The following is a 27,482-nucleotide window of genomic DNA, read 5'->3' on the forward strand; positions in this document are numbered from 1 at the left end:
GCCTGGCCCCCAGCCCCCCATGATTCAGATCTCAGCCAAAGTGTCAGAGATTCTACTTTTCCCCGAAAGTTCCCTTGTGGCACCGCGTACCTCGTCTCCCTTGAACTTTGTGTTCGTGTGTGTGGTGGTTTCACCTCCCTACTCCCCGAGAGGCTTTATCCTCCAGGGGACAAGGCCCTCTCCATGTCCGCTGCCTTGGCCCTGCATCTAGCCCAGAGTAGGTGCTCACTAACAATCGGTGGGGTGAATAAACGAACAGAGATGAAAGCCCAGATCGTCAGAAGGGCCCGTTCTAATGGAGCGTCTAATGTGTACTGGGCACTGCAAGAGGAGCCCTGCGTGGTGTGCAGCCAGGTGGCCCTAACCTTGACCCTCGAAACACCACTGGTCTGAAAGAGGCAATTGTGTGCCTTCTTTTTAAAGATGAAGTCAGGAGAAAAAGAAAACAGGAGAGAGCTTGGTCGAGGACGTACTGTGTGCAGGAGACATTGCCAGGTGGTTTCATACACTCTCATTGTAGCCTTGCAGCTCCTTAGAAGAGGTGCTGTTCGCATTTTTCTGAGGTGCAAACTGAGCCCCAGAGGGGTCTAGTAACTTGCCTGAGGGCACACAGCTTTGCACACCGCAGAACAGCTCACTGTATTTCGCCACTCCCTACATCCCCAGCAGTTCCTAAATTTCAAATTATCCCCCCTTTTAATGGATCTGGGCTCCACAGTCCAGGTAGGGCCGTGGTTACAAACTACAGCCCCACAGCCAGATTCAGCCTGCAGCCTACTTTTGTAAATAAAGCTTTCGGGGGGAACACAGCCATGCCCATTTTTCACGTAGCGTCTCTAGCTGTGTCTTCGCACTGTGAGGACAGAGTTGAGTAGTTGTGACAGAGACCCTGTGGCCCGCAGAGCCCTAAAATATTTACTATCTCCCCTTTTACAGAAAAAGTTTACAGCCCCTAGGGCTTGTGAGATGGCTGCGCTTCTTTTGTCTAAAGCCACGGGTGGCTAATTCCTCCCACATAACCCCCCTTCCCCAGAGAACATACAATTCTAGAGGCATCATAACCCCACCCGCATCCTCCCGGCTAGAGTCCTCTGCTTAAGAATCCCCAGCTCGGGCTTCCCTGGTGGCGCAGTGGTTAAGAATCCGCCTGCCAATGCAGGGGACACGGGTTCGAGCCCTGGTCCGGGAAGATCCCACATGCCGCGGAGCAACTAAGCCCGTGCGGCGCAACTACTGAGCCTGTGCTCTAGAGCCCGCGAGCCACAACTACTGAGCCCGCATGCCACAACTACAGAAGCCCACGCGCCTAGAGCCCATGCCCTGCAACAAGAGAAGCCACCACAACGAGAAGCCCATGCACCGCAACGAAGAGTAGCCCCCGCTTGCCTCAACTAGAGAAAGCCCATGCTCAGCAACGAAGACCCAACGCAGCCAAAAATAAATAAATACATTTATTTTAAAAAAAGAAGAATCCCCAGCTCTTCCTGGAACAGAGGCCGCAGTGCCTTGCTTCCCACTTCATTCATTCACTCACTCAATTCTCCATTGATCATCTAATTATCCAGCCTTACTCAGTACTGAGGACAAAGCAGCAAACAGAAGAGAAGGTGCCTGCCCTCATGGAGCTAGTATTTGAGTGGGAGAGATAAATGATTTTAAAAAAAAAAGAAAAAGGTAATAATGAGAAAGTTATGATGATCGCAAGCCCTGTGGAGGAAATGCAAAAAGATAATATCATACACTCGGGGGTGTGAAGAGGGAGGAGAGACTCCAAATGTGGTGGTTGGGACAAGTCTTTCCGAGGAGTCAGTGTTTTTGTGTGATTCAAAGAAGCCAGCCAGCCCAGGATCTGGGGGGAAATCATTCCAAGCAGAGGGAGCCGCAGGTGCAAAGGCCCTGGGGCAGAAGCATGCTGAAAGCAGGCCATTGTGACTAGAGAATGAGTCCAGGGTGGAGAGTGGTTGGAAACAAAGCTGCAGAAGCCAGAAGGGCTCCCTGGTGGGGTCTTGTGGGGTGGGGCAGGGAGCCTGGCGTTTATTCAAGATACAGTGGGAAATCCCTCGAAGATTTAAAAAGAGGAGCACCATGGCCTGATTTACACTCCATACCTCATCCTTGCTGCTACATGGGGCGTGCATTGTAGGGGAGCAAGAATACGGAGTAAGAGTCCCACTATAGTCGTCCCAGCAAGCCAAGGCGGTAGTCTGAGCAGGGACGGAGACAGGAGGGGTGGAAAGAAGCCAGTGGGTTGAGCATATGTGGTAAAAGTAGAGCTGGCCAGACTTCTGGGAGGCAGGAGGGAAATTAAGGCCAGTACAGAGATCTTTGCTCAGAGCGAGCCACTCGAAGGATGGTGGTGCTGCGTGATGATGAGGCCCTGGAAGCTGGGAAGAGCGGGTGGGTGTGGGAGTGATCCGGCCGCATGGGGTTTGAGGCACCTATTAGGACTCCCCATGGGATGTCAAGCAGATAGATCTATGAGTTGGGAGCTCAGGAGTGAAGTCTGGGCTGAGATATAAATTTGGAAGTCATCAGCATACAGATGATATTTAAAGCCTGCAACAGTTCACCAACCGCCCCCCCCCCGCACCATAACTTAATCATTCACAGGACGGCACATTTTCAAAAGACTGGGGACCAGGAGAGCCCATTATCCCCGTGCCAGCCCTTACAAATATGCCTCGTTGATCTTGGCCCTGAAAACATAATCATCGGGCTTTAAAAATCACAGTCAGGAAAGTTCAAGCAAGTATGTCAAGTCACAGAGTTTATTATTCAAAATATCCCTCTGCCATGGATCTTTCCAGCCACCTGGAGACAGAAGGTTCCTATAGGCTGCCCTCGCCTCGTTTTTATTCCTCCATTTGGGTGCCTCGCATTCCCTCCTTAAGGCTTTGCTGTGGCAGCCCTTCCTCCAGAGGTGTCAGAGGCTCCAGCGGAAGGCAGGTGAGGGAGGACTGTCCCGGATTGCCACAAAGAGTCCTGACAGAGGAAAGGTCACTATGGGCACCCAGGGCCACCCAGGAGGTGTTGCACCCCTGCCCCCTTGGAAGTGGATGCCCGCCCCTGTCCAGGGTGCTGAATTTGTTCTTTCTCCTGCTCCCAGCCCTGTTGGTGGGCAGCAGCAGGAGAGAGGTTGAAACTGGCCGGGAGACCCACTCTTTCTCACATGCCCCAGGCCACCCCAGCTGATGCAGGCAGAATCGAGAGAAGAAAAATCAGGAAGCAGGAGTCAAGGTGGCTCCTTGGTGGCAACTGCTAGCAATGGTGCAAATGGCTGAGCTATGGCCAGGGAGCCAGGTTCAGAGAGCCGACTGTTTCTCCCTGCAGAGGTGCTAGGGAGGCTGGGGGGCCCTGGAGCAAGCTGGAGCAGGTGTCCTTGTCCTCCAGGTCACCCCCTCCCCCTCCTCCCTCCTTCCACCCCCCCCACTCCCCGAGCCTCTTTGAGTGGTGTTTTGGAAATATTTCCAAGCGCTTCGGCAATATCCTGCACACTCTCTCCCCCTTCCCCCGGGAGCGGCTGTCCGTGCGGGGAAGGTACTTGCTCCCAATCCAGCTAAATTGTTATTGACTTGTGTTCTCTGCGTTCTGCAAACATTTCACTCGGCTGTCGCCAGTGAGGCCAGGAATCCCTGCTAGGGCTAACGGGGAAGCCAGCTGTGCCGGGCCATTTCTCCTGCTCTTCCTCATCTATCATGGAATTAAACTGACAGAAGGAGAATTTCAGAGCAACTTGGGAGGGGAAGGGGCTGGGCCCGGATTGGATGAGGGTTCGGGGACCTGGGGACCAGAGTGCTGGAAACAGGGTCAGGAGGAGGGTGGACTTGCCTCCAGGGTTGTGGCTGGTGACAGGGGGTGGCCGGGTTTGTTTCTGAACTGTAGGCTGGCCCAGGCCTGAGAAGCCCAAGGAAAACACACAGACGAGGAGGTTTTTATTACTGCTTCATGACCACAAGTGAAACCAGTGGGGTTTTGTAGCCAGAGAGGAGAGAGAAAGTAAATCAGAGGCTGCACTGGTGAGCTGTCAGCTGAGATCACAGATCTTTATTTTGCCTAGAAGATAAGGGGGAGAAAAAGTGTTGTGGTTTTTTTTTTTAATTAATTGTCACTATTTTGCTATCAGAGGATTTGACCTGAAAGTCAAGATTCTGGCCTCTCTTGAAAAATCAGGTCTGACCACCCCAGGTCCTACATTCACATAGAGTAGCTGGGGTCGAGTTACATGGGCTTTTTTTTCTTCTTCTTTTGCCGCAGTCCACAGCCCTCCCTATAGTCACCCACCCAGACCGTTTAACTCCGTCACATTCGCACTTATCCTAGCACAGACAGCATCCCACCTTGGCCTCTCGAGACGATGTTACTGATTCTTTCCTTTTAGCCTCTACTCCCAACCCAGGGCCTTTGCCAAGAGAAAAGGGACAGACAGGTAGTTAATGTCGACCAACCTCCTAGAAATAGGAAGATCCCTCCAGGCCCGAGACAGGAGAGTGGGGCGGGGAGCGGTGGGGGGCGCCTTCCAGCCTCTCCTGGTTTCTTTTTCTTTTGTCCTCTGCAATGAGTCACCTTCCCCTGGACACTCCCCTGCCTCCCTGGCCCGCACAGGCCGCTCCAGCACCTGTAACTAATGCAAACACATGCAGGACCAAGCCCCAGAGTCCCCAGGCTTGGTGGCCCCACGGCCCTACCAGGGGCTGAATCCACAATAATCCAGGCCGGGCACCTTCACCAGCCCTGGTGGATGGAGAGCCGCCAGCCCGGCTGCCTGGAACTCCTGTGTGCCCTGGATGCCCAGAGCAGAGAGCAAGATCAACCCGCCGGGCGGCACCGGGGCTTCCTGCTTCACAGGAGCCAGAGTCCTTAGCGCTGTGATTCACAACGGCTGTAGTCACGGCCGTCTCAGTAGCCAGTGCCCACCCCAGGCCATTTGCATCAGAACCTCTGGGGGTAGGGTCCAGGTATCTGAGGTTTTCCAGATGATTCTGTCAGGCCGTGGGTTGGGAACCAAAAGCTTCTTGAAAAAATGGCTGATGCAGGCACTGGGCCGCTGCCATGCGGCCTGAGTCTGTTTCACGCCTTCCCTGTTGAGAAGTTCCTTCTGAGGAGTCTGGGCTGGCGTCTCCCCCTGCAGGGCGGGCAGCTGAGCCACGGGACCACAGGCATCGCTGTGGGGTGACGGGAAGACCCTGGGACCAGCCTGATCTGCGCTCAAGGCCCCATTCGGGGGAGTCTTCCCCAAGCCCTAGAACAGCTGCTTATGCATCTGGAAAACGGGGCAGTAATATCACCCGGCTCGTGGGAGACCTGAGTCCACACCCAGCCCATGCCTGGAGCCCAAAGAAGCTGGGCTCAAAGCCCGAGGACGCAGGGTTCTCTGCCTTCATGTACGGTCGGCCCCGGCTCAGCCTGCTAGGTTCCCAAGTTTCCTGAGTACCGCCCGCTCTCTGGGTGTCCTTGGACGATACCTGCGTTGTTACTTTTAACATGACTCAACACCTCTGTGTGCCTGGCACTGGGCTGTGTGCATCCAAGCCTTATCTGTTGACTCTTCTTGTGGCGGGCACTACTGCCATGCCCTTTCTACAGATAGCAACTCGAGTAGATCAGACGGCCTGGGGCCAGTGAGTGACAGAGCTCAGAGCCCAGCTCTGCCCGCCCTGGGACCCCAGCACGGCCTCCGTGGCTGCTGGTTCAGTTTCTCCTTTGGCGGCTGTATCCCCAGCACCAGGCCTGGCACAGAGTATATATTCAATGACTGTTTGCTGTGAATGACTGAAGGCTGGAACCCTCAAGGCCTGAGATCAGGAGAGCAGGCACTGTCCCCAGTTAACAAACAGGAACACTGAGGAATGGAGTTAAGAGGCTCCCTTAAATCCTTGAGGTGGCAGAGGTGGGCCTGGGGCCCAGTCTCCCGTCTGCCAGCCCCGAGCAGGGGCTTTCGGATCACACCTGGTTCTTGGGGGCCAGCTATGTTCTGAAAAGGCACATCCATGAAACAGCCTCCTGGTACCGAGAAAGGGCCACTCGTTTGGTCTTAGGAGCCGGGCTGATCCTCTCTCTGAAGAGTGCCCTTTATTCTGTGATCATCTAGTGTGCGCCTGCTGTAAACAGAACCCTGGGAGGCAGACCCATCGGGGTATCTGAGGGTTTTGCCCATGGGGGCTGCCAGTCTGGAGCCTGGGAGGCAGGGGGACCCAGGATCAGGCAGCCTCACACGCCAGGCCAGCCCTCAGGGTGCCGGCCCCTCGCAAGACCCTCATCCTGTGTCTCCAGCACCGTAATGTCCCCAAGGGTGGGGACTGCAGGTTGCTTGTGCCCCCCGATGGCCTGGGGCAGCAGGCCACTGAGTCCGAAGGCTGTGGTGGCTTGTGCCAACCTGGAATCCCGCCCTCCGCTCTCAACCCTAACCTCCTTCCTCTCCTCCCCTCGAGGGACAGATGGGAGAGAGGGGCACACCTGCTCCCCCTCCCCCCTCCCCCCCCAGCCTGTTGGAGTCGCCTCAGGTGCGGTTTTAACAGGGGAAACCTGCTACACGGGCCTGCACTTTACAGTTTGCCAAGGCCTCGCCTGCCCTTTGTCTCGGGGAGTAGCAAGCTCGGGACCTCCAGGAACAGGCAGAAAACACCCAAATAAACGAGACCTCCCATCTCCAGGGGCAACTGGCACACACCCCATTCGTTATCCTTAGGTGGGAACATGGGCCCAGTGTGGCCAGATCAGCCAGTTTCAAGAGAAACTAGAAATGGAGATTCTTGTGTAGCCTTTCTTGTGTTTACATATTAGCAACTAAGTTTTTTTTTTAACGTTCCGTGATGTCAGCAAATCCAGATGCCCTTCAGTGGGCCTGCCGAATGAGGCCCTGCTTCATCCCATTTGGTCACCTGTAGACAATGGTGTCTTAGCTTGGGTTCCCTGGAAGCAGCCCCTGACCAGCTAGGTAGGAGGGGAGCCAGTTTGGGGGATGCAGTGAGCAGGCCCCACTGTACAGCCCACAGGGACCCCTGAGAGCCGTGTGGCACCTGCCTCAGAACTGTCCCCCGGAGTCGAGGGAGCTGGGACATTTCTCCAGGGGGCTTAAATCCCCAACACTTCCAGCCTACCCTGTGCCAGGGCCACGCGTGCCCTTGTGGCCAGAGAAAGCTCCCAGCCCTCCAGGCGGGGAGCTATGAATATGTCCCAGAGCTGCCCGCTAACGCTGCAGGTGACCGTCAGGAGGGGGCATCCACCGCGGCCGCTGCATCTGTCAAGGGCTGGTACCGCCATCCCCATTTTATGGAGGAGGGAAGTGACCTGCCCACGCGCTCTCAGTAACAGTACCCATTAACGACAGTAAGGGCGGTCACTTTCCCCCGTGTCTCCTGCGTGCCGGGCGCTGTCGTAAAGGCCTTCAGCGTCTGTGCCCTTCTGAGGCTCTTCAGTACCCCAGGAGCTGGGCGCTCTTCAGTACCCCAGGAGCTCGGTGCTCTTCAGTACCCCAGGAGCTGGGCGCTCTTCAGTAACTGCCGAGACTGAGCACAGAGAGGGGAGGCCTCGGCCCCAGGTGGCTCAGCCGGGGGGCAGCAGGCTTCCCTCCGATCCGGGCAGCCTGGCTACGGCCGGCAACGCCATCAACTCCGAGCCCGGCCGCCCCGGCCGGTCACACCTGCCTCCTCTCAGGGTTCCTTTCAGGATCCCCTCCTCCCCGACCAGCCCTGAAGCTTTGCCCTGTCCTCCCGACAGCCGCCCCCCCTCCACCTGCCTGCCCGTGCCTTGCGCGCAGGGCGACAGCGCCAGCCAGGGATGGGAGAGAGACGCGGGCTGGCGTTCTGTCAAGGAATTAATTGAAAAATAAAATCATTAGATGGGAACTCCAGAAATGCAAAATGGTGGCTGGAGAGTGGGGAGGGGGGCGGGGGCAGGACTGGGGGGTTGCTGGGGGACGGCTGAGCTTTTTGTCAAGTTAATTTCTTGGGTGTTGATGTTTGGTGACATTCACTTGTTGTTTATCTCCGGGTGCAGCTGTAATACTGAAAGAGAACGCACAGCTTGTTTCGTTTATTTATTTTACACCTTTCTCCGGTTCTGCATTATGTTTGTTCGGTGAAAACCCACTGAGGCTTTTGATGTCGGGGAAATGGGATTTCAGCAGCTGTTCCCGGCAAGCAGGGCGCTCCGCGTGCGGGAGGGGCCGGCGGGGGGTGCTGGGTGTTGTCTGGTGGGAACTCGGGGCCCGACGTGTCCTCTGGGGGGCGGGGCGGCGCTGGGGGCCCGGCCTGAGCCAGATACACCAGGCCCCAGGGTACCAAGCCCTTGGGGCGCCAGGCTCCGTGCGTGAACTCGCTGATCCTCGCCGCCGCCCCGGGAGGTCGCGTCTCCACCCCCAATGTACAGACAGGCAGCCGAGACCCAGAGAGTACAAGTGACCTGCCCAAGGTCACCGAGCGTTAAGTGGCAGAGCTGGGACCTCAGATTGTCTGACTTCCGGGGGTCGTGGAGTCAGCTGTTCGCTAACGACTTGCCTGCCCCTCACCCCACAGCCGTCAGTGGAGACCCCTGTGCCTCTCTGGTTTCCAGCTGGAGGAGGGGGGATCGTACCTGCTTTGGCCTTGACCAGCCGAATCACTTCATTCATTTACTGGACAACCATTTATTGATCACCTACTGTGTACTGGCCTTCCTGTGACAGCCCCTGCCCTGCTGGTGCTCCCTGGCCTAATGGCAGAGGACACATTAAATCAACACCTCTGATGTGAACAGTAGTAACAAAGATGGTGGTCTCAGCACCGTCATGGAGCCCTAACCACGTGCTGGCATTGCTTCTCTCTCCTCAGTGCTCACCACAGCCCCAGGAGGTAGGCATTCCTAGTAGCCCCATATTACAGATAAGGAAACTGAGGCCCAGAAGGGCTAAGTCTGCTGCTCGCAGCCTCACAGCCAGTCCATGCTTGGGCTGTGGGGTCAGTGCCCACTGTTCCTGAGCACTGCTACGATAGGTGCTGGGGACAAGTCGGGGGCTCTGAAGGGCTTTTGCAGGAAGAAGGAGCCCTCACCTCCCGGGGAGTCAGCACGGCAGCAGAAGGCAGCCACAGAGAAGGGAGGGTGGCGGAACAGCCCCGTCCCCCCACGTTATACATGAGGGGTTGAATCTCGGACGGGGCACGTGCCCTGCCCAAGGTCACCCAGCTCGGGAACAGTCAAAGCCAGACGCGGTGGCCACACGCCCTGTCACCACAGGGTCCTGCGTGATCTTGGCCCTGCCCCCAAGGCAGGGCCCCTCGGGAGATGCCACAGAGCACAACACAGAGCATGCATGGGTTGCAGACTGGACCGTCTGAGGTGGAATCCGGGGGCTGCCACGTGTTAGCTCGGGGTGGGGGGCGCCTCGGGTGTGTACGCTTCTCTGCACCTCCGTTTTCCCACCTGTGAAATGGGGGTGATGACACCAGCCTCCGGAGGGTTTATGAAACTAAGGTGAGACACCACTTGTAAAGTGCCCATCCTGTGTGTGTTTCCTTTTCCAGCTATGTCCCCCCCCCCCCTCCCTCTGGGCCTCAGTTTCCCCAGTCTCGGTGCCTCTCTTCCCGCCACTCCATTTGTTTGTTTGCTATCCCGACAACTGCAGTTTTACTTTTTAAAAGTTACCCACATTGGTGCCCCTTTTTATTCATTCACTCAGTCATTCATTCATCCATTCTTATGTTCAACAAATGATGACAGAGCACCTACTGTGTGCCGCGCCCTGGGACGGTATCTCCCAGTCTGGCTCACAGTCTGGTGGAGCCAGGCCAGCGCGGTGCTCGGGATGTTCAGATGGCTGAGAGGCCCTCAGAGCTGGCCAGGCCGCTAGTGACCCTGGGCCGTGCTTCTCTGAAAGGTCCCCCAGGTGGGCTGGTGCCCGAGGGGTGCCCTGTGCTGGACACTGGGGGCACCGGGAGTTCAAGCCCCAGTCACCGCCTGCAGGGTGCTCCTGGGCCAGCTGGGTAAGAACCACCCGTGTGCCTGGCACCTGCCCCCTTGCCAGTCTCAGAGTCATGGTCAAGCCGTGGGAAAGAACACCAATTCTGCCAAGGTGAAAGCGGCGGCTGCCACCGTCGTGGCTCCTGCTCCACTGGCCACCCCCTCGGGCCCCAGGCCAGCCCAGGAGAACAGGGACCCGCCGTCCCGGGAGCTCAGACCTATCCCCATCGTCAGCCTCTGGGAGGGGGGGCATCAGTGACAGGCCCGCAGGTCCTATTTTGCTGCCCTTCTATTTCCCGGCTCCTACTACCTGCCCAAAGATTCAATTTCCAGAGACCGTCACGCACCTCCGGCAATTATTTGGAAACCCGGAGGGGGCGGCGGGGGCGAAGGAAGCAGGTGTCCGCCCCAGCCCGTCTTGTCCCCCCTCCCTCCTCATGACTAACGACATGGTGATGATGGCCTGAGGCTTCGGCCGGGCGGGCCTCCCACCCCTTCCTCACCCTCCCCGAGGGGCCAGCCCCTCCGCGTCCCCCCTTTTTGCCCCATTCGCTCATCCCCTCGTTCAACAGCTGCTCACGGGCACCCACTAGGTGCCAGACAGTGTGCTAAGGCAGGGGACACGGCCGTGAACGGGATAAGCTCTGTCCCCAAACGAAGAGGCGCCCGCCGTGTGGTGAGCAGCGCTGTGGAGTGAGGAGGGGTTGGAGAGCGGGGACCTGTAGACGGTGGCCAGGGGAGTCCTCTCTGAGGAGGGGGCGTGGGAGCAGGGCTGTCTGGGTGGGTGCGCAGTTCGCGGGCCTGGGAGGGGCCGGCCCAGGCAGTGCCTCGAGAGTACCACGCAGAGCTCCCGGAGCAGAGCAGGAGCGCCTGTTCTGGAAGGATCCCTCGGGCTGCTGTCAGGGGGGGAATAGGTGGCCCTGAGGGTGAGGGCGGAAGCAGAGTCCGCTGAGAAGGTGGGAGTGCTCGGGTCAGGCAGGTGGCCGTGGAGAAGAGGAGAAGGGTCAGTGTCCAGGTCAGGTTCTTAGGAATGAGATGGAGAAATAGCCTCAAAGAGGCCAAGTCGCTTGTCCAGGACCACCTGGCAGAGACCCAAGATACTCCATCTTGAGGGCGAGCGTTGGGCTGGGCTCTGGGGAGACCCGCTGCCTGCAGGAGCCCCAGACCCAGTGGGGAGACGGCAGCTAAGGATCACGGCGGCAATGTGTCCCACCCGGAGGACTTCACAGAGGAGGTGTTGTTTGAACCAGGGAAGGAGAGGCTATTGGGACAGCATCCAACAGCTGCCTCAAAACAAGGCCAGCGTTATCTGGGGGTGAGGCTGACCATGAATGAGTGGTTAGACTAGCAGAGGGACTGACAGAGTCAATCTAAGCCCAGAGCCTACCCCCTCCCACCCCCCACCCCATTCCCTTCCTGGAGGGCCAAGGGGACCAGCACACCTCCCCCCTCCCCCCTTTGTCTCCCTGGCGGTCTCTGGGCAGCACCTGCGACGTTTATGAAAAGAGGAAAGACGGTGGGCTTTGGTGTGTCTTGGGTCCTGGTTTCACCACTTCCTAGCTGAGTGACCTTAGACTTACGTGTCTATGCTTCAGTGCTCTCACCTGTGAGAGGAAATAATAATACCTACCCATGGGATTGTTGAGAAGAGCCATAGCACGGAGCAGATAATCAATAGTGTTTGGCACCCAAGGGACATATATTTTGCCGAACCCACCATGCCCTTTCACACTGTGCATCTACATCCCCTTCCCCGTCTCCTCACAGAGAACTCCTCTGCATTCTCCAAAGCCCAGGTCAAATAGCCCCTCTTCTGTAAAGCCACCTCTAATTGTTATTCCCTCCATGCCTCCTCTGGAGTCCTTGAGCATCTAGTCACCCAGCATTTACTAAACACCTACTGTATGCCAGCCACCTACTATACCATTAAGAGTCTGCGACTCCAAGAGAACAGGAACTTGTTTCCCAAGCCCTGCCCTCGCTTGACTTGACCTCTGGAGGTTTTGGCTCCCCCTACATCAGGCAGAGATTCGCTAACCTCTGACCTGCCGGGAAGGGCCTTCTTCCCTGCTTTCCTCGGTGGGTGGAAGATGGGCAGGGGTGGCCAACAGGGCTGGGAGAGAGGCTGCCCCCTGGTGAAGTAGAGACTGACCCTCCGTGTTTCTCTGTCTCCCGCTCTGCACTGTCTTCCCCTTTCTCATACCTCCTTTGATCCTCCTTCCCCCCATTTCTTGTCTTTGCTTATTTCTTCTGTCTCGTCTCTCTCCCCCCACCCGTGTCTGTACCTGCTCTCCCACCTCCCACCCCTTCCCTCTGTTCTGTTCCTGAATCCCCTCCCCCCCGCTCCCTTTTTGCTCTTCCCTTCCCTCTCCCTCTCTGTCATCTCTCTCTTCCTGCCTCCCAACCCTCTCGGCTGTTCTTTTCTCCTCTCTTGCCATCTGGGCTCCCACAGAACCCCCGAAGAAAAAGCGGTCTGGGGTGTTGGACGAGATCCTGGAGCAGCTGGAAGACAGTGAGAACGACGGCGAGGAGCAGACCCTTCAGCTGTGAGCTGGCACCGAGGGTACGTGGCTCCAGAGCCCTGGGGACGGGGCACAGCCGCTCCAGCTCTGCGCCCCCTCCCACGGCGGCTGGGAGTAGCAGCAGGCAGCCCCGCCCTCCACTGGTCCAAGGTCGGAGGGGACGATGGCCTCAGCCCCCTGCCCGGGCATCCCGGGCCCCAGACACTGACTGCGCCTGCTCTGTGCCCGGCACTGCAGGGCCAGAGAACAGGCGCAGGATGCCACTGTGCCGGGCAGTCCCTCGTGGCAGTACAAGGATCTGGAAGTGGCAGAAACCACCGAGCCCTGCGTCCAGCCCAGCCATTGGCGGTTCCCACACAAGTTCCCCCTCTTGCTCCTCCTCCCAGCAACCCTGAGATGCAGGCAGGGCCCCACCGTGCCGGTGCGAAGGTCGGGGTGCAGAGGGACTTGAGGGCTTTCACCGGGGTGCGCAGCTACATGGGCGCAAGGACCCTCGGGCCCCACTGCCCACAAGCCCGGAATACTCACCAGGCTGAAGGCAGCTCTCCGGAGTTGGGCTGTTTGGGCATGAAGCCCCGCTCCACCCGGCACAGACTGGGGACCCCTGCCAAGTCAGCTCACCTCCCTGGGCCCAGTCTCCTCCTCACTAACTGGTTCCCACCTCAGAGGGCTTTAGCGAGAAAGAAATGTAATGATCGTGAAGAACGCCAGGAACAGTGCTGAGCGTGTAAGGCGGGCTCCAGAAGCTTCTGCTCTTGCTCCCCCCTCCAGGGCTGCGAAGCTGGAGTTCCCGCCTCCGTCTCTCCACGGGACTGCTCACAGCCTGGGACGTGGCCTCTGTCCTGCCCCTTCCTCGCCCCTTGGGACCATGAGCCCTGGTTTAGTCACCAGAGCATCTTCCGTCCGCGCTGACCATGGGGCCACTCCCGAGGCACCAAGCTCCAAACCCAGACACTGGCTCATTGGTTGAGCCCGGCTGCGTCACTAACGGCAGACGCCCTCTGCCCACAGGCTGCGGACCCTGTGAAACGCAAACAGGCCCCCAGCCCTGGCAAGCAGTGTCCCAAGGCTCATCCCAGACTTGGGGTGCCCACACCTACTCCCGCCTGGAGATTCACACCCAGCACACACCGGGAGGCAGATGGTAGAGAGGAAAGAGCTATAACCCGTCTACCCTGGGTCTGAATCCCAGCCCAGCCATCCCCAGCTGTGTGACTGGGCCAGCGAGGACCCCTCTGACCCTCAGCTTCTCTTTCTATAAAATGGGGGTGATCTTGTACCTACCTCAGGGACAGTGCTTGGACTACATCAGTCAATCCAAGTAAAGCCCAGAGCAAGCACTCGTCAGCGTTTTTGTTTCCTTCTCCATTTGGGGCAGCTGGGGGCCCCGAGTGAGAGCCCAGGGATCTTCTGACTTGCTGTGTAAAATTCGGTCTGTGTATTTTTCTGGGAGGAGGCTTCAGTCCACATCAAGCAGTTTTCGGAGTGGCCTGGAATCCAAGCAAGACCACACAGCGCTGACAGCCCTGCGAGGCTGAGCGTGTCCCAAGTTCCCTGGGGGGCAGGTGCTTCCTAATCCATCCTAGGTCATCCCTGGGACATAATGGAAGCAAAAGACACAGACCCGGCGTGGCTCCTTCCCAGCTTTTATAGTGAGGCATCTCCCCGACATCAGACCACAGAGCCTGCGTGGGGGCCCTCGGGTGACCAGGCTCCCAAGTTTCCGTGGGTCCCAGGGATGACAGGGCTGGGGTCCACCCCCTCCCTCCCCACTGCTTGTCCCGTTAAGGGCCACGTGGATTCTTCTGGTTAAATAAGATTGCAGACCCGTGGGCCTGGCACGGGGGGAGGCGACCTTGGCACCGACTTCACTGAAGGTACTACAGTGTCCCCAGATCGGAATTCACCACCTCCTGGTGTTGCCATGCCAGCTCGGGCTCTGCGTTCAGACCATTCTGGGTCCCTGGTAACATCCGCCACTCACCAGCCTTGTGAGCGTGGGCCAGTGACTTAACCTTCGATTCCTTCGTCTCCTCATCTTTAAAATGGGTTGGTGCTAACGGCGCCTCCATATAGCAGGGGTATTGTGAGGCCCAGAGAGCTTCAGGCACCTGCAGGATGTGAATCTGACCCCAGGGCCTCGGGTCTTTCTTGACCTTCATGCTTTACTGTCTTCCCTGTGTCCAAAAGAAAAAGCAAGCAAGCCGCGGCCTGAGCCCAGAGAAAGCTCAGGACCAGCAGAGGAGCGAGGGGGTCGTGAAGCTGACGGCCTGAGGGAGCGGCAGGAGGGAAAACCACCAGCCACTCAGCCAGCTGCGCTCAGGGAGACTGTGGCCCCTTCCCTCCTGCCTGCCCGTCCCAGCCTGGCGTCTGTACCCCCAACCCTGGGGGCTTACTGTCTGGGGTGGAAGGGCCCCCCCAGAAGCAAATAGAAGCAGTCGCTTCAACTCCCCTAGAGATCTCGGGGGGGTACCCCGTCCCCCCACCTTCGTGCCACACCTGGCTCTCACCAACGCCCACGGCAGACTCCACGCTCCCCCAGGAGCACTGCATTCTCCACGTGCAGCCATGAGCTGGATCATGGGGGGGTGTAGTTTAAATCCCTTCGGCCCTGCCCCCCCCCCCCGTGCACACTTGGAGTAAAGCCACACTCTTCACCAGGACGAGCAAGAAGGCCCTGCCTCCCCTGCCCCTGCCCCTCACTTGCTGCGCTCCGGCCTCTACAGCAAGTCCCACCCCAGGGCCTTTGCGCTTGCTCTTTCCTCTGCCTGGGACACCCTGCCCCCGCTTTCTTCCTGTTTCCTTCCCCCACCTCCACCAGCCACTCTGAGATATTAGTTTAAGCTTCCCTCCGTTCCTCAGAGAGACAGCCCCGACCACCTTATCGAAAGTAGCCACATTCCGTTCCTCTCCTTGCCCAGCCCCTGCCCCCGTGTCCCTCCTCAGCCGATCCCGTCCCTGGTCCTTTCAGGCACAGCACCTGGCGCAGGGGATGGCCTGGAGGTTGAACAAGTGTCTCAGTAATCCTGAGCCCTGTCCCCACGCCTTTGAAAGTAACTCTTTAAACAGGAACTACTAAAGCTCTCATCATTTTTATTATCATAATCATCATCGTCATTATTATTGGTATTCTGGAATAAAAAGTATAGCTAGGTAATAATAAAATAAAGCCAGGTCTTTAGCCTGGCCCAGAGGAGGGCCCGTCTTTCCCCCTCTGAGGGAGAGGGACGGCGTGAAAGCGTTTCAGAAGAAAAGCATCCACCCAATGTGTGCCGGGTGAACTGGGGAGACTCCGGGCCTTGGAGCCAAGGCCCTGGGTGATTGACGGTCACTGTTGTCACCAGAGCAGTGGGGCATGGGGGGAGCTTTCAGGGAGGGGGCTTCAGGTGAGTTTGAATGATGATGGGACATCAGAGGTCCCAAACCACCAGAAGACGTAGGAGAGAAATTCCAGAAATAAAGCACGGAGGTCGCACCTGAGGAAGGATGAGCATTCTGAGGTGGGTCGTAGTGGAAAGGGGCCCGTGTATCCAGGAAGGCAGCCTGGAGGGGGTGACCTCTGCCCAGCAGCCCCCGAGCAGGCCAAGCAGAGACGTGGTTTACCCAGTTGCTCCTCATACAAAGCCAAAGCCAGACTCAGGATGGGCCCACGGTTGCCGTGTTGCAGTTGGAAAATAAGTGAGCCCCTCCCCCAGAAACGACTGGTGTTTCTGTGCTTACTCCTAACCCTTTCCATCCTGGGGTTACCCGTGGGCACCAATACCGTTGCCACAGCAGACTGGAAGCCAGGCTCGGACCCTTGTGTCAGCACTTGTAGGCCATTCCACAGACCCTCAGCCATGGTGTGATCCCAGGGTGTGAAGTCTGCCCCCTTCCTCCTGGGAAACGCGAGCTGGCATCCTCCGGCCAGTGTGCACGCTCTGCAGGGGCTGGTGTGGAGGATCACAGGACTGGAGTGAGCCCAGGTCCCAGCGGAAGCACCTTGACCCTGGGAGGGCGCCCGGCATCTTGCAGTGTCTCAGAAAGGAAAGGCCGGGGAACGGCACAGGCCAGAGGCAGAGGGTGGCGGAGTTAAGTCCTCAAAGCCAGCGGCTAATCCTCACCCCCAGTCATTCATTCATTCGTCTGTCGAACACTAGGCATCCCTCTGCACTTGGCACTGTGCTGGGTGCCAGGAATGCAGGCACAGAAACCCTGGATCCACACGGGAGTTTGTCTCCTGGGCTTGAAGACCCGAGAATCAGGCAGAAGACAAGTTCGAGCGGCCTTTGCCCCCGTGTTTTTCCTCCTTCCCTTTTACCGCCTCCTTGGGCTCTTTTGTCTTTTGTGGCAGGGCCCGTCCCTCCCAGCACCCGTCTGTGCTCTGCAGCAGCTAGGAAAGGATTAGTGCAAGCCGAGCATGCAGGCTTTGGTGAACAGAGCCGAGTCTGGTTTCAACATCTAATTCAATTTGTTCTGCCGAGATTGAAATATGAAATGGTTGCCAGTCAAACGTTCAAAGGACGGCGAAGGGAGAGTGAGCGCCTGCTGAAATTTGAATTTTAATGAAAATGACTTTAACCCTTTGGTACACCTTGCAGAAATGGAACGTGTGCTCCCCTCCCACGAAAAAGCCTCTCTGGTTCTCTTTGCTGAGCTTCACTAATAATATGCGATCATTTTTTTCAGCAGTATTAATAATAACACATTAATAGAATCCTGGCTTAATAATAAATTTGTTCTCCCATCTTGCCCCAGCCGCTGAAATAGGCACCTTCCCCTAGCTGACTTTTCCAAACCCTACGCCAGACAAGCCAGGCCCCCCTGTTGGATGCCCTCGTAACACCTAAGCGCCTCCCTGGCCCCTGTCACAGCTGTAAATGGTTGTCTGTGTCGTGGTTTCGTGTCTGTCCTCCCTCCTGGGGTTGTCAGCTCCGGGAGGGCAGGGTCCGTGCCTCTTCCGTGTGCACCGCATCTCCTGTGCCTCTCGGGTAGGAAGTGCTTGGTAAATATGTGATGAAGGAACGAACGCCACTTTGTCCTCCCAGCAGCTGTGGGAGGTAAGTTTACGAGATTTACAGAAGTGGAGCCTCCAAGGGGCAGGTGACGTTCCCAGGTGACACGGCGCAAGGGGCTGCCCCCGGGACTCGCGCCCAGCTCCAGGTAGCGGGAAGCCCGAGTTCCAACCCGCCCCGAGCACTCCTGCCCAGGGCAGCGGGGCAGCACGTGCTCGCAGGAGAGCCTGGCCCCACTTGGGGCCTTAATGCACACCCTCCTCTCCTCACCCCTGCGCCGCGGGCTGCGCTGCTGTCCCCATTTTACAGATGAGGAGCTTGAGGCTCAGGAAGGAAGGCCGGCATGTGCCGGAACTCAAAATCTAACCTCAGGGCAGCTTGAATGAAAGGCATCCAGTCATTTGTCCCCTGATGAGGCTCTTCCTGCTCAGCACCTACTTACCATGAACTCCTAACATGCTGTTTGGTTTTGTTTTTAATACCATGGAATGCCGTCAATCCCCAGTGCACGGGCGCATGTTGGGGCTCAGTGGGGCTGTGGAGGGCACCAGGGTAGAGCGTGGGGGTGATGGGGTACCCCCGAGACCCCCGGAGGACGGTCACCTCCCGAAGGCAGAGCCTGTGACCTCATCCCCGGGGGCTCCTGTTGCTGCAGAGCCCAAGGAGAGGTCTGAACCCGAAACACCTGGGCGCGTGCATCCCAAGATGTTTGCTCTGGCGGCTGCGCACCAGGCCCAGCCCTGGGTGCTGGGAGGGACACTCCCGGGTCCCCAGGAGCTGACAGTGGGATGTGGGGAGACAGCAAGCAGATGTTTTCTCCTCTGGTGCTACTGAGGCTGCTTTCTGTACCGGGTGTCCGGAGGGACCGAGGGAGGACTCCCCAAGGAGGAGGCGTGAGAGCAGAGCGGGAGGGAAGGGACAGAGGGGCAGCGGGAGCGAGGGCCCTGGACTGGAAAGACCACTGCGCAGGCTCAGCTTGGCTGCCGAGCCCAGGGCCCGGGGAGGAGAGCAGAGCCCCTGCCGTAATCCAGGGGAGGTGTGGCGGCTTCAACCAGCGGAGGAGGTGACAGGCGGCCGGGTCCCAGATGTATTGAAGGTGGAGCCCAGGGGACAGACTAGAGGTCTGGCTGTGGGCTGCGTGGCGCCATGGTTTGGGGCCTTAGCCCCGGGGAGACAGAAGTCAGCATGTGCTGAGACAGGCCACGTGCAGGAGCTGGCCCAGAGGGGAACCAGGAGTTGGGTTTTTAACGCGTTCAGTTGGAGAGAGCCATCAGGTGGAGATGGAGAGCTTCCCGGAGGATGTGTGTCTCCAGTTCAGGAGAGAGGGCTGGACCAAAGGTGTTACAGGAAATCATCTGTTTTTCTTTAGGAAATCTAAGAAGCAGCGTGGAGGCTCACAGCCCCGTGCAGGCAGAGCTGGGATGTCCTCGCCCAAAGCTCACCAGTTCCCAGTTCATTTTGAAGCCACTTTTAGGTGGTTCCAAACTCTCTTGACCACAGGACCCGTTTTCCAAGCAAAAGTCTTATGCAGAACCCCAATGTAGAAAACAGGGAAAGTAGAACCGCTCTATTCAAAGTCAGGGTGTAAGCTCCCCCCCGCCACGTGTTCATCCTCCCCGTCAGGAGTTGGTTGGAAAACCACTGATGTAAACATGTCTCATGAAGCATGGAGTGCAGGCTTCCGTGGTACACGAGATGATTTTAGGCAGCCCATAAACTTTATTTTTTTTAATTTTTAACTTATGGGTTTATTTTCACATGTATGTTACAATTGGAAATATACAGCTAGCTCATCAAGCCAATGGTTTTGCCAAGTTCTAAGGAGGAGGTAAAAAAATAGTGAATTTGTATAAAGAAAATTATTAAGAACATGAATGTGATACAAAGAAGTGGTAAAGGGAATTCCCTGGCTGTCCAGTGGTTAGGACCCCACGCTTTCACTGCCGAGGGCCTGGGTTCAATCCCTGGTCAGGGAACTAAGATCCTGCAAGCCACACAGCTTGGCCAAAAAAAAAAAAAAAAGTGGTAAAGAAGGGACATGAGTGATCTAATCTGGGGGCTGGTAGGCTGCGGACCTGTGGACCAGGTCCAGCTGCTGCCTGTTTGTATAAATAAAGTTTTATTGGCACACAGCCATGGCCATTGGTTTACAGATGGTCTAGGCTGCCCTCCTGCTGCAGCAGCAGAGCTGAGTAGTTAAAACAGAGACTGCATGGCCTGCAAGCCCAAAATATTTACCGTCTGGCTCTTAACATCGAGTTTGCCAATCCCTGATATAAAGCAAGCCCCTCTAATCTTATAGCTCAGAAAGCCAGAGCCAGAGAGGGCGGGTGGCTTCCCCAAGGTCACACCGTGGCATTGCTCCCCATTCTGTGCCCTTCCCATCCTGCCACCTCTGCCCAGACCCAGCCAGGCTCCCTGGGCCAGAATCCCAGCTCTGCCACTTACCTGCAGCATGACCTTGAGCTTGCCGCTCGACCTCTCTGTGCCTGGGTGTCCTCATCTGTGAACTGAGAACAACAGCCATATGACTCCTGGAGTTGTGAGGATCAAGTCAGTACAGTATGGTCCCTGCCATGCAGCAAGCACCGTACAAGCGTTCGCCGTAGTTACCCCGTTCCCCAGCATAAGGCGTGCCCCCGGGCCCCAGCAGGCTCTCGCCATCACCCACCACCCAGCACGAGCCCTGAGCCCAGGGCCTTCTGGCTCAGCAGCAAAATAAGAGGGTCCCTGCAATCTAATTAGAGCATCGCCAGAAGCCAGGGCTGCGTCCCCTCCAGCTTCTTTAATAGACCCCACTTCCCCTTAATTGCAGCTTTCATGAAAACGATCCACTGGGGCTGCAGTGCCCCATCCTTGGGCTCAGGCCAACAGCAAACATTTCTCTGTAGTCGTGCAGATTTCTGGATGGCAGCTGCTCCTGCCTTCCCTAGGGACTGTCAGGAGCCCTCCCTTCTCCTGGACCCCCCAAAAAGATGCCAGGCGATAATATCACCGCCCCCTCGCATGTCTGTGTGTCGCCCCGCAGTTTACAAGGTGCTCTCGCAGGGTTGAGTCTCGGCTGCGACAAGGCAGAGGCTGTCGCTCTCGTTGCCCAGGTGAGGAAACTGAGGCTTGAGGACTGAAGTGAGCCGTGCACGGCTAATACTCCAGGAAGGTGCTGGAACAAGGCAGGCCCCCTTGCCTCCAGGCATCCTCACTGGCCACCGCCCCACAGTCAAAGTTTTGGCTGCTTGGGAGAAGGAAGGACGCTTGAGGAGTGGTGGGCCACATAAGACATAGCCTAAAACACTCGTTCCTTTAATGATTCTCGAACTGTATTTCCCAGAGGAGCTGGGATGTGAGTCCAGAGCCCTTATGCCCCTCCCCCTCCAGTATTTCTATTCTTGGGTTCAGTTGCCCAGCCCTCAGAGAATAAGCATCTCACCACAACAGTTTTGAGCTGGGAGATCTTCTGTCGACTCTGAAATGCTAGCCAGCTTCTTTACCTGGTGCTCAACCAAAGAACAGCAGCAAGCTAGAGATACAGCCAGCTGTGGTGGCCTTGCAGACAGACGGTGTGTTAGAGTGTGTTTCCCCTGCTGTGACAGACCCCAAAATCAGTGGTTTCAAGAAGATGGAGGCTGACTTCTCTCACGTGACACTGGGAAGGTGAGCAGCCTCGCTCTGACAGGGCACTGCACAGTGGCAGGGACCCGGCTGCCTCTGAATCACACGGCCAGGAGGGCTCTCTCTGTGCAGGACCCGGCCAGCAGGAGGACACAGCCTGGGCCATCTCATGTCACTTCTGCCCGCATCTCTTTGGCCAGGACAGAGTCACATGGTCAAACCTGCCTTCAAGGAACACTGGGAAATAGTCTTTCTCCTGGGAGGCCGTCCGCCCATTAAGACACGGGGGTCCTCGTGCTGCAGGAAGCAGGAGAGGGAGTGTGGGAATCAGCCAGGCTCCTGCCCGGCGTCTTCATGGGGCGTTGTCAAGATCAATTTCACTGGCCCTGGTTTTCACCTTTTGAGCTGACTTTAGAACTCAACCCCACATGAGCACCATTCAAAGATCCAAAAACATGATGCTTCCGTGGATTCTTTTTTTTAATTTTTATTGGAGTATAGTTGCTTTACAATCTGGTGTTAGTTTCTACTGTACAGCAAAGTGAATCAGCCATACATACACATATATGCCCTCTCTTTTGGATTCCCTTCCCATTTAGGTCACAGAGCATTGAGTAGAGTTCCCTGTGCTATACGGTAGGTTCTCATTAGTTATCTATTTTATACAAAGTATCAATAGTATATGTATGTCAATCCCAATCTCCCAATTCATCCCACCCTCCCCCTTTCCCCCTTGGTATCCATACGTTTGTTCTCTACGTCTGTCTCTATTTCTGCTTTGTAAATAAGATCGTCTATACCAATTTTTTCAGATTCCATATATATGCGTTAATATACAATGTTTGTTTTTCTGACTGACTTCACTCTGTATGACAGTCTCTAGGTCCCTCCATGTCTCTACAAACGACCCAATTTTGTTCCTTTTTGTGGCTCAGTAATATTCCATTGCGCACACATACCACATCTTTCCATGGATTCTTAACCCAAGAATTTGGATAACGGGTTTAAGACCCAAGCACTAGGTGTCAATGAAAAACCCCAGAGAAGCGTGTGGCTCTTGTTGCTTACACACAGCTTACACGCGAAGGCAGGTTTGCTTACTGCCCCGTTGGCCAAAGCAAGTCACATGGTGGAGCTCAAAGTCAGCAAGGGCGGGGACTAGCAAAATGCATGGACGTGGTGGTGGAGGGGGTGAAAAGCGGGCCGTGAGTGCAGTCGGTATCCCACACACAACATACCCAGCACCCATCCCTTCCCTTGGGGACCATCTTAGTGCCAGCGCCCATCTGTGGCCTGGCTGACCGGGACACCTCGTCTCCCACTTCCCCCACCGTTTCCCGCCTTCTCATCCTTCGTGTCTCGACACCACTGGCTCTGAGCAGTGCCCCCTGGCCACCCAAGACTCAGGTGCCCTCCCTCTGAGCCTCTCAGGGTTGTTGCTGCCACAGTGCTTCCTCATGGCGCAGAGTGCTCTGTCCCCAGAGGAAGACTTCAAGGGCTTGTCCACAAGTGGAGGGGAGGAGGGGCGCCCACTAAGCGTTTGCTGGAACCCCCGTCGCCCCTAGTCCGACCTCTGGAGAAGCAGGCCATCCAGAGACTCTTTATTGCCAAACCCAGGAAAGTTCTAGTCAGGCAGGTGAGCCCAGACTCCGAGATGAATCCTCTCTCTTCCGGAGCGTTCGCGCTGCCAAGGGACCCAGATGGCGCTCATCAAGCCCCCGGGTGTCACTGGGCCAGCGAGTTAATATCCTCTGTGCTCTTTGCCCTCTGATCGTCACAGCCAGGTGCGCCCCAGAGCTGCCCAGGGGTCACTGACAGATTCCCTCCGGCCGGGCAGCCTCCACCCCAATCCTCCTCGAGGAAGGGGAGCCGGCCCCTCCGCACAGTGCCCCGAGCACCCAGTACATGGGACGTTGTTCCCATCCCTGCCCCACCCCCCCTTTTTATTTATTTTTTATTTTTTTATTTTTTTAAAGTTTGTTTTTTTTATAGCTACTTTATTTATTTATTTATTTATGGCTGTGTTGGGTCTTCGTTTCTGTGCAAGGGCTTTCTCCAGTTGCGGCAAGCGGGGGCCACTCTTCATCGCGGTGTGCGGGCCTCTCACTATCGCGGCCTCTCTTGTTGCGGAGCACAGGCTCCAGACGCGCAGGCTCAGTAGTTGTGGCTCACGGGCCCAGTTGCTCCGTGGCATGTGGGATCCTCCCAGACCAGGGCTCAAACCCGTGACCCCTGCATTAGCAGGCAGATTCTCAACCACTGCGCCACCAGGGAAACCCACCCCTTTTTAAAAAAAAGCCCTCGGGTTTCAAAACAAAAAACAAAAAAACGTTCATTCTGGTTCCCAAGACTCAGTCCGTTCAAACCTTGTTTTCTCTGGGAAATGTTTGAATTTCGAAATCGGAGTTTGGATTTAGCCTCATTTCTCTGCATACTGACCCCTCTCCAATCCCTAGGCCTCCCTGCCCTGGCCTTCGAAGCCAGGAATCAGGGACGGGCACACCACCTCGTCTCATTTTGCAGGGGTGGGCTTGTAAAGCAGCTGCTGCTTGTTCCTGCTTGAAGAGGCCAGACTTGAACTTCCAAGCGTCTGGAAAGCAGTCCCAGTTTCCGCATCTCTCTTCTGTTCAGCTGGGTATCTGATCTGCGAAGAAGCATATAGACAGATCTATGCTTTCAGCCCCCACTCAGCAAAGCGGTTTTTCAGAATGGAGAGGGGTTTGCATGTTCTCTGAGCTGATCGTCAATATTTACTTACACAGCATCGTGCCTGGAGCAAAAGCCCCCGGACCCTCAAGACACGGTACTTGCCAGAAACCCAAGCCCTTGGGGGTGAGAGGTTAAGTTCCTCCCTTTAACCCTGAAGCACAGGCTTGAGAATCACAGCAGCCTGGGTTCTGCTTCCCAGGTTCCTGAATCTCTGCATCTGCTCTCTCTGCAAACAGAGAATACACTGTCCCTCCCAGGGGGTTTCAAGCCCAGGGGAGATGTGGGCTGAGCCACAGCCCGGGGCCTAGTCCGGGGGAAGCACTTTACCATGCATCCCACCAAGTTTTACTGAACACTACCCTGTGCCAGGCACCAGATGGTGAGCCAGGGGTACAAGACTAGGTCCCCATGGAACTCAACCCCAAACACCAGAAAACAAGATTGCAGACCGGAATGCCCCTGCAGTGTGTGTGCGTGCGGGCACAGTGCAGTGCACCAGGAGAATAATGCTGGGGGGCCTGACTCAGATGGGGGTGCTGGGGAGGCACCTCTCGGAAGTGATGTCCCAGCTGCGGGGGGAGGGGGTAGCTAGGCGGAGAGGAAGAGGTGGTCCAGGTGGGAGGAACGGCCGTGCAAAGGTGGAGCAGTGGGAACTGGGGCGGCCGGCTGCTGGCCTCCCTCCGCCCCAGCCCCCGGCCCCTCCTCCCCGCCACCATCCGGGCTGGAAAACCCTGCTGGCACCTCCCGGTCCCGGCCACTGCTGGGCATGGACGGCCGTCAGCCGGGGACCGCCGCCGTGCGCCGGGGCCACTCAGGTCCCCGCGTCCTCAGAGCAGCCGCCTCCCCCAGGCAGAGTCACGTGGCAGCTGACTGAGGTTTCAGATGTATCCACTCATGAATATCAATCAGGCCTGGTAATTCACAGTAAGTGGGCTCCAGATTGACTAATAAGCAAGGCTTTCACCCCAAACCAGGGCCGGGGAAGGAGAGTGGCAATGGCGTGCGGCAGCGGGCAGGTTGTGGGCACGATGTGACCGGAATTGGGAAACCTGAAGGCAGGGCTGCAGATGGCAAGGTGGCCCGTGGCCACTCGCTCCCACAAGGGGCTGCCAGACGGCTTGGGGAGCAGGGGTCCCCTCACAGCAGCCAGCGCCCTCGGGGGAGCTGGGGGCAGGCTCTGGGCCCGGGACACAGAGCACACGGAAGGGGCTGGGAGAGGGGATGCAGCCTTTCAGGGATGCTGGCACCCACCCTGGCGTCTGGCTGGCATTGAGGGTTTGGGACCCCAAACCCGGCCACTCTGAGGGAGAGGAGTTAGCCTCTCCCTCAGGGATCTCCTGACCACAGTTACGGGGTCCAGCCAGAGACCCCAGGGGAGACCGGTTGCCTGGGGCAGACCATCCCAGGAGGACCAACCCCCTCGTCACCAAGTGAGGAAGAGCTGGTCCTGGGAGTTGCAGGCACTTCCCGTGGGTGACAAGCTCACTAACCCTCCCCGCAGCCTGAGGTCAGGGAATCTGAATCATGCACAGCTGGGTGGGAAAAGCCAGACTGCTGGGTAGAAATCCCGGCTCCACCGCTTACGACAAGCTCTGTGACCTCAGGACCAAGTGGCCTGGCTTTCTGTGACTCGGTCTCCTCTTCTGTAAAATGGGGATGACAGGAACGCCCACCTCAGAGGATTCAGTGAGCGGGCCTGGGTGGGTGATCACCCGCTGTGTGACTCAGGCTAGACACTGCACCCCTCGGAGCCAGGGCCCCATCCATAGGCTGAAAGAGACATAAAGCCCCTGGCACACTGTGGGCCTTGGGGGAGGGTCCTTCCTTCCTTCTCTTGGCCTCCCCCATTGTGGGCTTGGTTCATCCACCATCCTAAGTGACCATAATCACCACTGCTCTAACCACGGATTAACTTACTTAATCCTTCACCTCCCCACGAGATGGGCACCATTATCACCATCCTCATCTCCACTGAGGAAGCAGAAACCCAGAGAGGTTAGGTGCTTTGCCCAAGACCACACAGCTCCAGGGTCAGCTGGGGTCGGAAGCAGGCGGCCAACTCCGGGCTGTGCTCTTCACCTCCAGGCTGCGTCCCCTCTACTCCCCACCCCGTCCTGACCCTCCGTGTCTGCCTCTGCCTGGAAACACAGCCCCACCCATTTGAGGAAGCCTGGCAAGGCTCTGAACCATCCTTTCTGCCCGTTCCTGTGAGCTGGAAGCTCCCCTCCAGCCAGGCTGCTGGCAGCCAGAGCCTGTCCCTTTTCCTCTCGCACCTGGAGGAGTGTTTGGACTCTTAACCGGAGCTCGCGGGGCGTCTGCAGAGATTACATCCTACTGCATCCTTGACTTTCCCGGTGTGGTGCCGCCTTGGTGCCACAGTCCCTAATTATTAGGACGAAACCCGTTCCGAGAAGCAACATCCGCCCCCCGACCCCGTCCTCCCCGTGGGGGTGGGTGCAGCTTCCGTGTTCAGACGCCCAGAGAGGACCCGCGCTGTGTCTCCAAAGGCAGTCCGTTCTGTCAGGGATGGAGGTCGACGCAGAGCAAGGACTTGAGTAATCGGGGGCCCACATTAGAAGACCCTGAGCCCTCCAGGCACACCTGCGACAGTCTCAGGGCTGGGGTCTGCGTCCTCATGACTCAGCCATCTTTCTCTGAGAGCTAAGTTCTGGCCCTGGGGATTCAACGATAAAATGAAGTCCAGTGATCTATGGCTGAATACTCACCAGAGCCCTGCAACCCACAGGCACTGCTCTTTCCCCCCATTTTTCAGTTGGGGAAACTGAGGCTCGAGGCTATGCCGGGGACAGCCCCAGAGTCTCCCAGCTCCGGAGAGGCTGGGGTGTTCCTGCTGGGTCTCCCTGACGTTCATCCCCAAGCCCCAGACCGCCAGCCGAGGCCTTTGAGAGAGAGTGCGCGCGTTTATTCATTCAGCAGAATGTTGACTGGCACCTTCCCTGGGCCGGGTCCCGGGGTCCATGGGGAAGAGGGCAGACACAGCCCCTGCCCCTCGGGTCCCGCAGGCTGGGCAGGAGCAGACAGTTCAGGCTGTGGCAGCCTGAGACTGCTGAGATGGGGGGGAACGCTCCAGGGGCACTGGGGAGGTTCCCAGCTCTGATGAGGCATGCGTGTCTGTGTGTCCTTTGTGCAAAGGGCAGGGAAGCCATGCACTTGCGGTTCTGGGTCGTCCGGAGCTTAGCCTCGGCTTCAGAAGGCTATGCGGCCAGCACAAGCCACCGCCTCTTTTGCCGAGACAGCAGCCAGGACACGCATTCAGGGTCCTCCAGGCCCCTCCCCCCTACACCGGCTCTTTCTCTGATTCAGGGCAACAAACAGGTAGTTTAAAAACCACAGCCTCTGTGACCCAGGGAGGCAAAGAGGTCGGCTGCCTTCATCGCAAACAAAGCCTGGGTCCATCCTCGAAGTGCCTGTAATATAATGTCAGGCAGAGAGAAGGGCTGGAAATCACAGCACGGAGATGGCACTGGAAGTGGGAGGGGGACACCTTCACATGGGCTCAGGGACGATCCCACTGATGAGGGGACAGTCACCTACCATCCCTGGGTCCTCGTGAGGATCAGCTGAGCCGAAGCTCACCAGGGGCCTCAGCTTAACGCCTGGCATGCAGTAAGTGCTCAATAAACGACAGCTCCATGGGATCAGCGTTGTTTGCCTTACGATTCTCCGTCCCACTGATTCTTAAGCAGATGCCGGG

At 57.2% G+C, this 27,482-nt stretch overlaps 1 protein-coding gene across 2 annotated transcripts in view; it reads left to right on the top strand.

Annotated features, from left to right (window-relative positions):
* RBM19 (RNA binding motif protein 19) overlaps window positions 1–15,537 on the top strand; it is a 125,056-nt gene extending 109,519 nt beyond the window's left edge. Inside the window, exons 24-25 of one of the 2 annotated variants that reach the window (XM_068563194.1) lie at window positions 12,386–12,496; window positions 13,227–15,537. In XM_068563194.1, coding sequence (XP_068419295.1) covers window positions 12,386–12,483 — 98 coding nt within the window. In that variant the 3' untranslated portion in view covers window positions 12,484–12,496; window positions 13,227–15,537. The remainder of the gene's footprint in view (window positions 1–12,385; window positions 12,497–13,226) is intronic. The other variant, XM_068563195.1, reaches the window with a different exon arrangement.
* The last annotated feature ends 11,945 nt before the right edge of the window (window positions 15,538–27,482 follow it).

Source organism: Eschrichtius robustus, chromosome 14 (assembly GCF_028021215.1).
Source record: "Eschrichtius robustus isolate mEscRob2 chromosome 14, mEscRob2.pri, whole genome shotgun sequence".
Lineage (NCBI taxonomy): Eukaryota > Metazoa > Chordata > Mammalia > Artiodactyla > Eschrichtiidae > Eschrichtius > Eschrichtius robustus.